The 12,704-nt window shown below is 41.8% G+C and overlaps 1 protein-coding gene across 1 annotated transcript; it reads left to right on the plus strand.

Moving 5' to 3' along the window:
- Positions 1–3,822: 3,822 nt before the first annotated feature.
- LOC132144043 (delta-like protein A) lies at positions 3,823–9,716 on the plus strand. The gene is made up of 11 exons (XM_059554764.1): positions 3,823–4,465; positions 4,562–4,861; positions 4,951–5,011; positions 5,093–5,350; positions 6,096–6,156; positions 6,248–6,378; positions 6,616–6,785; positions 6,901–7,117; positions 7,204–8,038; positions 8,157–8,355; positions 8,474–9,716. Exons 1-11 carry the CDS (start codon positions 4,412–4,414, stop codon positions 8,477–8,479), a joined length of 2,292 nt encoding a protein of 763 aa, XP_059410747.1. The 5' UTR covers positions 3,823–4,411; the 3' UTR covers positions 8,480–9,716.
- Positions 9,717–12,704: the final 2,988 nt, after the last annotated feature.

The raw sequence follows: 12,704 nt of genomic DNA on the forward strand, positions 1-12,704 counted from the left end.
GACTATATCTTTATCTTTATAGTTATCGTCCTTGGTTTGAATGGGGCTTAAAACACTATTTTTGATTCTAGTGTGTCGTCTTAATTACCCCCGCTGAAAAAAAAACTAGAAAGCATCAGAAATACTAAAGTTCTGTTTTTTTTTAAGTTATTTCTGGACTTTTATGTTACTTTTCTAATGGATACCATTTAGTGTGAATCTTTGCGCATTGCGTTTTTATTCTGGGTTCATCTACTTGCCTATATAAAATATACATAATCAACAAGGTGTATATTGAATTTCGCATTTTAATATAAGCATTTTATATGATACTACTTAATGCAAACCGTGTAAAAATGACTGGCTGCCAGTCGAGCAAATCCTCCAGGACTATGAGACGTCTTATATCATCCGACCAGAACTGCTTCCATGTACAACTGTTTGCGCAAGCTAGATTAGAGTTATTATTACATTTTGAATATGGTTATTTTTCTTACAAAAATGCATAGATTCGTAACAGTAGGTCTTTTTTCACCTCCCGGAGCCATGTGAGGCACATTTTTATTATGAATGGATGCGCTTTATTTAACTTATTTTGGGCTGCTGCACACAACACCTGCTGAGAGGCATTAAACAGCTTGAAAGCCCGAAGACAAATTTTAATATAACTCTGATTGGATTCGTCTGAAAGAAGAAAGTCATATACGCCTATGATGACTTGAGGATCAGTAATTCATGCACTAATTTTAATTTTGGGGGTGAACTAACCCTTTAAGTCCATCGAAGTTACTCTTCTGTGTGATTTATTTGTTGGGAAAAATGGCAGACTCTGTGTTATGTTTGGTCCGATTGCCTGTCAATCAAGCTCTTTGGAATTGTCAATTACAAATATTACAAACCATCAACTTTTAACCATTAAAAACATTAAAAATAGTTTGTGTTTTGGGACATATTCCATTAGGATTGAACAAGCAAAAGAAGGTGACCAAGTAGAGACCAACAGGCACCTTTACAGTTTCCATTAAAACCAGTACAATTCTCGTTTTAACCAGTAAAACCATTACAGATCATGTGATGGTCTTTTTTTTCCAGCAGGGAAGACTTAAAGTCGAAACAAACAGTTGGGGATGTAGCTATTAGCAAAAGTGCTTTTGCTTATTATTATTACCTATTTAAATTATAAGTATGCATCTCGACAGAGTTTTAGTAGCTAATGATTAAAGTTTAAAACGAACTAATCAAACGATTCGTCGCATTTGCTTGAAGGGGCAACCATAAAAACAATGATGTACCGATACGTCGATTAAATTTGACAACTATTTTATCATAAAATAGAGCTTTACAGCGTTTTGATAGCCTATACGGTTAGTTAGTTGTGCTCGTCGCGTTCAATTTCATTGCGCTAAATTACTTTTTATGCACATTTCACAATTGAGACACCCTTAAAAATGGTCGACCCCATCCCCAAAAGTGATCGGATGTGCGCGCACCTTCCTCTCTCTCCCTGCTCGAACATCCATGTTACCTTCTCCAATCTACAGCTGCGTTTTTGTAGGACACATCGTGGCGTGTCAAATCAGATTCTCCAACCCCTTTGCCGATCGATAGGTCGCAAACAACATTATAGCCCCTAATTGTGATCCCCACACGACTTCATATGATCGATCCCGTGTGATGCGAGCCCAGCTTAGGTTCCCACGGCCGCCCATGTGCTGTCTAACTCCGCTGGGACTGCAACACTTCTGGCTTCGCCTGCGCCATCTGGCCCCTGCCGGCCCATACCGTTACAGGTTCTTTAGCATGCTTCTAGTTCAATTTAGACCTAGGGTAGTGAGCACACACACTCACACACACATACACAGGCAGAGGGAGGGAGGAGACAGGCGTTTAGTCAGTGGCAGATGGTGTGTAAGGGTCTGGTCGCGTCTGAAGGCTCACCATAGACCCCCTTCAGTGACTGTCCCCCGAGGGGCTTCACAATCAATGAAAAACGAAAGCGCAAAGAAAGGCAAGAACAAGAAGCAAGCGAGTCCCACTATCGTGATAGTAGCTGAGGGGCTTGAGTTACTACAGACTTAACACACTAAAAACACGGCCTATATATTTAAAGAAAAAGTAGAAGCCTACAGAAGTATGTACTAACTTTGAACTGCCAGGAAAAAAATAAATACTCAACACAAAAAAAAAAAAAAAAAAAATATATATATACATAAAATTTTAAATAAAAATAATACAAATCACCTGTTTTTATGAGGGGAAAATGGCAAAATATTGAATTAGTTGCACTTTATAAAAAATATAGGTGGTGTGTTTTATGTTACATTATTGGTTGTTTAATCAGTGTTTACTGCATTATGGTAGTGTTGTTATAGGCCTATTGTTGCCATTTTTATAGTTGCTGTTGACGCCAGTTCGATAAACTTTAAGTCATCAGGTGGCCTTCTATGTAGCTATTGTGTTGTCATCAGGTAGTTTTGGTTACGAATGAATGCAAAAAAAAATTTAATGAAATTAATGAAGCCAAAAATTGGCTTGGTATTTTATTTATTAAATTGTTTAATGGCATATGCAATTCAAGTGTTTTAGATTATACAATTTAACAGTATAACACAAAACTTGATCTATAGTTACAAGACATGTAAGTGATTGGGGAAAATAGTAAGAAACTTTTAAGTCTTGCAGGGAGTAAACAGAAAAAGAGGAATGGCTTCTTCTTCCAACACATTCCCAATGTCCCACCCCTGCCCCCTGCAACCAGCAAAGTTTCACTAGGAATCCATTTTTTTACTTCCATTCAAAGATGTCAGAATTTGGCTCATTTAAACGTTGGTGGATTGGAAATACAGATAGAGCTCAAAGCATATCTTAACACAGTGATGTAATTTGTCTCACTTGTGTTTGGTTACTATGGACCTCAGGCGAAAAAGCCTTTGTGCTTAAGAAAATCGCACTTAAATGAACGACCCCCCCCCCCCCCCACTCACCACTCCCACTACACACGCGCAAATCTGCCTCCTTTTTCTTTTGCACACACACACTTTTTCCCCTTTCTCCCCCCTCCAAACAACGAATACTGGTTTGGGGGGGAAATCATAGCTGGTTCTAATGTAAGACAACAGTCCGGCATCGAAGACGTTCGAAAGACCAGGAAAAACAAACATATATTTATTTACATGGCCTGCTGAGAATGGAACGATAAGGAGGCGATTTGCTTGCTTTTGTGGGGCTCCGCAGATCCCCCGATTATGAGAACGGTAGCGCAGGTGCTGCTTGAATTACCATACAGCTGAGAGCAAACTTATTCCGCCTGCACACAATAGCGCTGCGCCCCAGGGATGGCCACGCGAGCAACACACACACACATACACTCTCACACACACTCACGCGCGCGCTTCGGACTCTTTCACTGCACGCGTTCAATACACACACGCACACACACACACACTGGAAAAAGGAAAGCAAGTGGAGAATTTGGCCTCCATACAAATGATGGGTATTCTTTTGTGAGTTTGCCTGACGCACACACAGTGTTAGCCTGGGGAATGCTTTTTACACACAAATCAGGAGACTCCCTGAAGCAGGAAACGAAAAGGGAAGTAAACTGAGATTGTAATCCTCAAATGTGCTGTTAGTTAACTTTTCGATTAGTTTAATTATGCCAATTAAAACACGCGTTTTATAACTCCCTGAGCGGACAAACAAACACAAAACTATCACGTATTTTTCTATTGAAATATATTCTAATGCGATAAATAATCTAACGTCTAAATCTTCAAGTTGTAAATGACCGTCACTTTTACGCACACACGAGCAGCGCTGATTTGTTTAGGAGAGGTTGGTTGGTAGGGGCTGGTTGCAAGGGAGTCGCATTGTAAAGCGTGGGACAGATTGGGGGTAGTGGTTCATTAGCATATTATTACCCCGACATGTGGCACCCCGTATAAAACTGGCGGCAGGCGGCCTCGCTCCAGATACAAACGCACAGTGTCCGCTGGAGAAGGACGTGAGGAGGGATGCTGGACCAGTGACGAACCCTGGTTTATAATCAGACCAAGAAGGAACTATAAGAATACACACCAGCATCTTTTCAACTTTTCTTCTCCGACTTCTGAGGATTATATCATTCTGACGGAATTCAACAAGTCCGTTTATTTTAATTATTTAATTATTTAAATTTTGGACTTCTCTGATTGTTTTGGACAGACTTTTTTTGCGGGAAAGAACTGGGGATTCTTTCGCTTTGTGCACATTTGACATGAAAGGGAACTGCATTCATGCTCAGTCTCTTTTGAAAGCAAGGCTCTTCCAATGAATCAATCGGCGAAAAGAAAAGGCTTTTAATAAGAGGGATCCCTTGACTGATCTGGGAGCAGCCAAGTTGCTCAAAGACTTTCAATAACCTATTTATTTATTTATTTATTATTTATTAATCATGGGACGCTACTTACTGTTGCTCTTCTCCATCCTGTACATGCTGCTCTGGCAGGTAAGATTGACTTCTCACTCATGTGTGAATCTAAAGCAGTGTAATAATTGCAATCACATTTAGATCTAAAATTCACTAACATTACTTCTTCTCCAGGCGTCTTCCTCAGGCGTCTTCGAGCTGAAGTTGCAGGAGTTTTTGAACAAGAAGGGTGTTCAAGGCAACAAGAACTGCTGTAAAGGTGGACTGATCACACCGTACCAGCAGTGCGAGTGCAAGACTTTTTTCCGCATCTGCTTAAAACATTATCAGCCCAATGCATCTCCAGAGCCGCCCTGCACCTACGGAGGCACCGTCACCCCCGTGCTGGGCTCCAACTCTTTCCAAGTGCCTGATACCTTACCGGATGGCTCTTTCACCAATCCCATCAGGATGAATTTCGGTTTCACGTGGCCGGTGAGTGCTGATGCTCTGACTTTGAGAAGTAATTCAGAAGCAATGTTCAGCTCATTTTCTGATGGACAAATCTGTTTTTGCTATTGCAGGGAACCTTTTCTCTTATCATCGAAGCAGTGCATGCTGATTCCAAAGAGGATTTGACAACAGGTATGTGGTCTCATAACAGAAAAATAAATTTTTAATATGAATATTTTTGAATTGCATCACTGAAAATCATCTTCTACACAGAAAACCCAGAACGCATCATCAGTACCATGACTACACAGCGACACTTGACTGTGGGCGAGGACTGGTCCCAGGACCTGCACAGCGTAGGTCGAACCGAGCTCAAGTACTCCTACCGCTTTGTGTGTGACGAGCACTACTACGGGGAGGGATGCTCTGTATTCTGCCGGCCCAGAGATGATGCATTCGGTCATTTCACCTGCGGAGAACGTGGAGAAATCATCTGCGATGCCGGGTGGAAGGGCCAGTACTGCACAGAACGTGAGTAAAAATATTGTATATTAATATAGAAAACATTGCATAAAATTCCGTAAAATGTCAACCTAGATTTGAAAGGATTGTGTGTAACTTATTTAGAAAAGAGAGGGATAAGAGGCAAGGAAAAAAAGTTAACGGTTACAAACAACTTGTAACTAATGCCCCCACCCCCCACACTCAAACTCCCTCCTACAGCCCACTCTCACAACACACCACTTGATTTATTCCAGTCGGGAGGAGGAAAGTTTTTAGGAATAATCTCACGCGTGCCATAAATTTACATGCTGGCGTCCTATTGGTTGCTCCCAGAGTGGGCTGGCTGCTGATTGGCTGGCGTAAGGGAGGTATTGTTTGAAGTGGGCAGCTGCCGAGAGTGCGCAGACAATGGAGCAGCTGTCGCCCGCTGGCCGCGCATACACCAGCTGTCCACTCTTATCTTCCCTACCCGGAGACATTGAGAGCACAGGAGGGAGAAAAAAAGTTTTGACCCACAGTGAAGAGAGGGACGAAAGAAGGGTCCCCTTGTTTGTGAGTGCCCTATTGTTGTCATGTGTTAAGCAGAAATTCTTCAGTGGTGATTAGGAGATTTGAGTTTTTTTAGCAAGAGAGACCGCTAATTGGTTTTAGGGACCCCACCTCACTCTTCATATGACATAAAATGTCCTAGTTAGGATGTACAGAAAACAAAGTTAAAATAAGAAAATGTGCCAATCACGATCTTAACGCAGGTGTTTTGTCCTCCTTACAGCAATTTGCCTGCCAGGATGTGATGAGGAGCATGGCTTCTGCGAGAAACCTGGAGAGTGCAAGTATGTTTATCTCATGTTTGCATCATTAGCTGTTAAAATCACCTCCAGGATTGATTTTCTAATCAGGCTATTTGTTCCTTTTGTGCATCAGGTGCAGAGTGGGCTTTAAAGGCCGCTACTGTGATGAGTGCATACGTTACCCTGGATGCCTTCATGGAACCTGCCAGCAACCATGGCAATGCAACTGCCAGGAAGGCTGGGGTGGCCTCTTCTGCAACCAAGGTAAGAAAGCGAGCAGAGCAAAAGACACACAAAAGATCAAAGAAAAGCATTTAAAATGGCCTTGAAAGACTAAGCAACAAATGGAAGTTTGGTAGAGAGAAGAAAGGCTGGCTGAAAGAGATATGTGGGATAGACGTTTGAACATGCAGCAGCTGTCCAGCTGCGGTCCAGCCATGTGTCACTGCTTTGGGTCGGATTAATCCACATGTGCTCAACATATGTCTGCCTCTGTTACAGATCTAAACTACTGCACACATCATAAGCCCTGCCAGAATGGAGCCACTTGTAGTAACACCGGTCAGGGCAGCTACACCTGTTCCTGTCGGCCAGGATTCACGGGAGCCAGCTGTGAGATCGAGGTCAACGAATGCACAGGAAACCCCTGCCGCAATGGAGGAAGCTGCACTGTAAGTTTGCCAACATGTAAATTAGACTTGTACACTATGTACAAACCAATGCTTTTGCATTAAATCACTCATTCTCGTTCTTGTCCTAAGCATCCTGTTCATTTTGCATTTATAGGACATGGAGAACACCTACAGCTGTACCTGTCCACCTGGTTTTTATGGCAACAACTGTGAGCTTAGTGCTATGACGTGTGCAGACGGGCCGTGCTTTAACGGCGGACGCTGCGCCGACAACCCCGATGGTGGGTACTTCTGCCAGTGTCCCACAGGATACGCAGGGTTCAACTGCGAGAAAAAGATCGACCATTGCTCCTCCAGTCCATGCTCTAATGGTATGTTGCATTTAGGATTTGAACTGATCAAAAAGCGTGATCAAAAGCGGCCCAGAATCTCATTCTCTTCCCTTTTTGTCTCACAGGTGCACACTGTGTTGATCTGGTGAATTCATACTTGTGCCAGTGTCCCGAAGGGTTCACTGGCATGAACTGTGATCGTGCCGGGGATGAGTGCTCGCTGTATCCCTGCCAAAATGGCGGGACTTGTCAGGAAGGGGCCAGCGGTTACATATGCGCATGCCCACCTGGATACACAGGACAAAACTGCAGCTCACCTGTGAGCCGCTGCCAACACAACCCCTGCCATAATGGTGCCTCCTGCCACGAGAGGAACAACCGATACGTGTGCGCTTGCATTCCCGGATATGGAGGACGCAACTGCCAGTTTTTGCTTCCTGACAGAGCGTCTCAAATAGCCGGTGACATTCCCTGGACTGCTGTGGGATCTGGAGTCCTGCTGGTGCTGTTGTTGGTAGTTGCATGTGCCGTGGTGGTGGTTTGCGTTCGCTCGAAGGTTCAGCAGCGCCGACGAGATCGGGAGGAGGAGGTCGCCAATGGCGAAAATGAAACAATCAACAACCTCACGAACAATTGTCACAGAGACAAAGACCTGGCCGTAAGTGTTGTCGGGGCAGCACCTTTAAAGAACATCAACAAGAAGATTGATTTTCACAGTGATCATGACGACCTGAGCATGACAACAGAGAAGGAGAAGAGGAGCTATAAGACACCACATGCACCTGCAGACTATAACCTGGTGCATGAATCAAAATACGAGGCGAAGCATGAGGTGAAACTGGAGCATGCTGGGAAGGAAATGGCGGCAAAGGAGTTGTCCGAGAGCTGCGAGGATGTAAAGTGCCAATCTCTGCAGGACTCTTCTGAATTTGAGGAGAAGCGTAGGAAACGTCTGAAAAGGTAAAAAATGTGTTTTGAGTAATCTTGTCCAAGATAACAATCTCCTCCTTTGAATATTTACTCAATTTACTGTCAAATTCATGCATCGCTAACATGCTACTCACTTTTTTCTTTACAGTGATGCATCAGAAAAGTCCAGATATTCAGAGTCGAGGTATTCTGAATCAAAGTATTCTGAATCAAAGTATTCCGATTCGCTGTATTCCGAGTCAGCATGTGCATTGGCATCGGCATCCACGTCGGCTTGTGTCGACACCAAATACAAATCCGTCATGGTGATGTCGGAGGAAAAAGATGAATGTGTAATTGCAACTGAGGTGAGTGTCACACGCTGTTGATTTTATACATTATGCAAAGAAAGAATGTCCATTTAGCATTCTTACCTTGAATCTGAGAACAATCTAACAGGTTTTTTGTTGTCTTTTCCCATCTCAGGTGTAATGGGCCTGCAGGAAGCCGATGCTCATTGTGTCCTATGGGAGACATTTTGAACTCCCTAAGAAAATGCTGCTGCTCGAAACCTGGTGGAAATGTCCCACCTCATGACTACTGCTGCTGAGAAACTAAGACTGATTAACTGATATTCAGGATGAGCTGGTTCTCTGTACTGAACGAGGCACAGGCAGTGGTTGCCTGTAGGCTTGGAAACTTGTGGAAATGATAGTGATGGCAGGAGTGTCATTAAAATTTCAAATATAGATGTAAAATTTACCTGTAAAGCCATTTTAAAGGTTTTGGACAATATGTGTCCATTTTGAAATGTTTTTAATGTGGGTTCATCACATGAGAATGGCATTAGGAAGGAAGTAAAGAAAGAGAAGAGAATACAAGAAAAGTAAAGTATCACAGTGTTTTGCCATGTGATGTCCAATAATGTGTCAGAATTGTGGCAACGTTTTAGCAATATTTTGGCAACATTTGCTGGTTTTCCGCCAATAATTCCCACAGGCTTTTACTGTGCCCAGAGACTGCACCAAACATTAAGGATGTTAAGGACGTAGTTTAAAATAAATGTGTCACAAATTGTTTTGCCATTGAATGTCTTGACACCTTGGTGAAGTTGTGATAACATTTTAGCAATATTTTGGCAACATTTGCTGGCCCCACAAGTCAGTGTACAAGGGACTACATCAAAACGGTGGATGTTCAGCCATACTGGCCTGTCTTGCACTGGATAAAAATGTCACATGATGTCATATCCTGTCACATGATCAGTGGAATCTATGTGTAAGTGCTCATAAAAAAAAAAAAAAAAACACTCAAAGTCTTCCAAGCCTCCGCTTTTTTGCATTATGGTTTAGAAAATGTATGTAATTTGTTTTTTGACGTAAAAAGTTTGCGTTGTTGATGACGAATAATATCCTTGTTTGTATGTTTTTGTTTTCTTTTTTTTATAACAAGAGTATGATTTAAGTTAATTTATTTTTATTTAAGTTGTATTTCTAAATATCTGTAATGTTTTTAAGATTATTTAAGTTTGCGTTTTTCCTAAGTTGTTCCTGTTACTTGCAAAGGCACTTCGGGTTGCTGGGATGTTTTGAGAAAAAGTTATTTAAAGAAGGATTGTAAAAAATGTTATTAATGCTATTGTTTTCATTAACAGGCTTTTGTTTGATTTTCTTTCTCTAAATGGAAGTTTTAGCTTAAATTATTTTTCCAAATAAAGATTATGAACTATCGAAGGTATTTTGTTGTTTTATTAACTCCACCACACACTTCTGTTTCACATATATTGGTCTTAAAATAGAGCATCTTTACATTCATATTTGAAAGCTGACACAATTCTTACCGCATTTTTAGCTTAAAGAAAATACAAACTAATAAACCACCAAAAACAAACTGCAAAACCTTTAAAGTGTTATGAGACGCTGCTAAATTGGAGCCTCTTTAGTGGTGGTTCACATTGTCGTTTCTCTGAGTTGGATTTATGACTTCAATGTGTGCCACTCTGTAAGGGTTGGAAATGGTTCTTTAGAAAATGGGGAGTAGATTGGGATGCAGGTTCTTTATAAGGATGAGAACGAAGCTAATCATTAACATCTGCTCTGGCCTCTCGGTCACCCCATACTGGGCTATTCATGGCTTTACCCCACATTCTGCCTGCCGCGGGTGCATCGCTCAAGAGAAGGGCCTTTGAGAAATGTCGTCAAATAGCTGCAGGATGTTTACAAGTTTTCAAACCAGACTAGAGAGAGAAACTTAAGGCTTTGGGAAGGGGGAAAAACCCTAAACTAGTTGGCACATTTCCTAACTGGATGAAACTATTTGGCAGGTGTTTTGGCGGGAAAGCCTTTACTTGATTTCAAACACACATCACCAAAACATTCTAGAGCTATTCTAGAGAAAGTTTGTTTGAGAGAACAAAATGTCTTTTGTTGAGCTAAATATTAAGCTCGAGGAGAAGTTCAGAGGAGTTCTGGCTGAGGTCTCTTACAGCACTCATCAATGGAGCTCTGGGGAACAGGCAGAGTCACAATGTAGTGGTGAACAATAGCCGATACAAAAGGGCACCATTTGGGAGAGGCAGTGTGTGCCTATGAATGGGGGGAAAGGAAGGGGGGGAAAAAAACGACAGATGTTGTCTGTCCTTCTGTGTCAAAGTGTCCTGCAGGCAGAAAACACCAGCTAGACCCCACATGGCCATGAAGGAGAGACACAATGGAAACCCTTTAGCTCACATCTTTTGGACTTCTGATATTTCGCAATGTAATTTTAAACTACTTCGCACAGTGCTATAAAGTACTTTACTTGATTTGGACATTCATCCTGAGATCGATCAATAAAAGCTTTATTTTACACTATTCCTGACACTTTCTTTACCCCATGAGCAGCCTCACTATTACTACGGCTCATTTAAAGAGTTTTCAAAATCCCTAAAATTAGCAACCTCATAGCAACACCCAAGCAACCACCCAAAACATTTCAGAATCACGGTGGTGTTTAGTATGGACAAACACCACTCACATCCACTTTAGAAAGTGTGCATCCAAATGGAACGATTGAATGTTTGGTTCCTAAAGAGTACATTTGAGTGTGGCCTTTTACATTAAAATTATTTCCCGATCGTTACATTGCTTTCATCAGAAGGCCTCTGCCAAGTGCAACCCAAGATCAAGCTGGCCAAGCATTCTGCACTTCAATTAGCACTAGAGCTTGAGCTGCCATCAGTGTGACTTCATGGAAAACAAAGAGGGGAATAAGAGGCTTGCTCTGTGATCCTGTTGCATTTTAATGAGCTGATCATGTGGAGTCCTCAGGGATCAGACGGTAACACTATATTCCAGCACAACATAAAGATAAAATACGAAACAGCATCACACTTGAATCATAAAGTCATCAGTCACGTCCAACTGTGCTGCGAGAGCTCGACTCACATCCACCGGTGCTGGTTACTTATACGCCGTTAGCGGCAGAGTGAAAAACTAACCAGAGAAGAACAAAGGCCAGAGCTGGAAATAACCGAGGAGCACAGAAGACGAGAAGAAGAACATGTGAACTGGGAACAGGAGAACAAGGAAGCAGACTCGGGTGCAACAGGGACAGAGCAGGTGTGATGAAATAGTCATGAGGAGAGGCAGAGTCTAGCTTGAGTTACACCTGCCGCTCCTAAAGTAATGAAGGAAAGAGCCAGAGAAGGAACGCCACGGAGATGGGGAGAAGTAGGAGAGATACAAGACTCTGACAAGGGAAGCATTGAGAAGGTTTGTGTGGAGTGTTTTATTTGTGCGTCTCTGCTATTGAATTGATTCTATTCCATCAATGCTGGTTACTTTCATCTTATGTTAAAAAGCGCATGTCTTGCTCACCTTGCATGTCAGTGCTGTAAGCTCATGCCTCAAACAACAAGTACTGTATGTAGATGTTAGACTGAGTTACTGTAAAATGTAACAAGCTTGATTAGTTGTTTGAGCTCTGGCATAAAAACCATCTAACCTTTAAGCCTCGAGGAACTTGTTTAACTCATAAGCTACACTAAAATATCCTGTTTCTGGTACAGATCCTGCTAAGATTGCACTTATCGCTGTATTTAGGAGTTAAAAGTCTCTACCTTCACCTCAGAGACGTAAATTATTCAAGAGCGCTTGGATTCAGTCACAATCGGCCAATCAGGGAAGTTAAGGTGATGCGTCCTGAACAAGCAGCCGCTGAGATGTCAATTTTCTCTTCGCCACTTTGTCTCTTAACATGACAGTGTGCGTCAATCAAGTGTGTGCATTGATGAGTTGAAGGGCCGTCAGAGTAACCAGATGATCTACAACAAAACGAAAATAATATAAAAATGCATTTTATGGTTTACATGCAAAGTAACACTTTAGTTTAGGAGCCAGTTCTCACTATTAACTAGTTGTTTATTAGCGTGCCTGTTATTAACACATTGGCTGTTTATTAGTACTTATAAAGCACATATTCTGCTGCATGACCATATTCTACATCCCTAATCCTACTCAATACCTAAACTTAACAACTACCTTATTAACTATTAATAAACAGCAAATTAGGAGTTTATTGAGGCAAAAGTTGTAGTTAATGGTTTTGTTCATAGCGAGAATTGGATCTTGAAATAAAGTGTCACACCATATTTCGAAATAATAGATGGACAAGGCAATACAGTTTCTCCTGTCTATACAGCAAAACCTAAAAAACAAACAAACAAAAAAACAAGCAA

This window comes from Carassius carassius, chromosome 7 (assembly GCF_963082965.1).
Source record: "Carassius carassius chromosome 7, fCarCar2.1, whole genome shotgun sequence".
Classification (NCBI taxonomy): Eukaryota; Metazoa; Chordata; class Actinopteri; order Cypriniformes; family Cyprinidae; genus Carassius; species Carassius carassius.

Bases quoted from the DNA above. Each gene is read 5' to 3' on its own strand.
- LOC132144043 (XM_059554764.1), top strand. From the start codon at position 4,412: ATGGGACGCTACTTACTGTTGCTCTTCTCCATCCTGTACATGCTGCTC. The intron at 4,466-4,561 runs GTAAGATTGACT...CTTCTTCTCCAG, and splicing joins TGTACATGCTGCTCTGGCAG to GCGTCTTCCTCAGGCGTCTT. The intron at 6,157-6,247 runs GTATGTTTATCT...TTTGTGCATCAG, and splicing joins GAGAAACCTGGAGAGTGCAA to GTGCAGAGTGGGCTTTAAAG.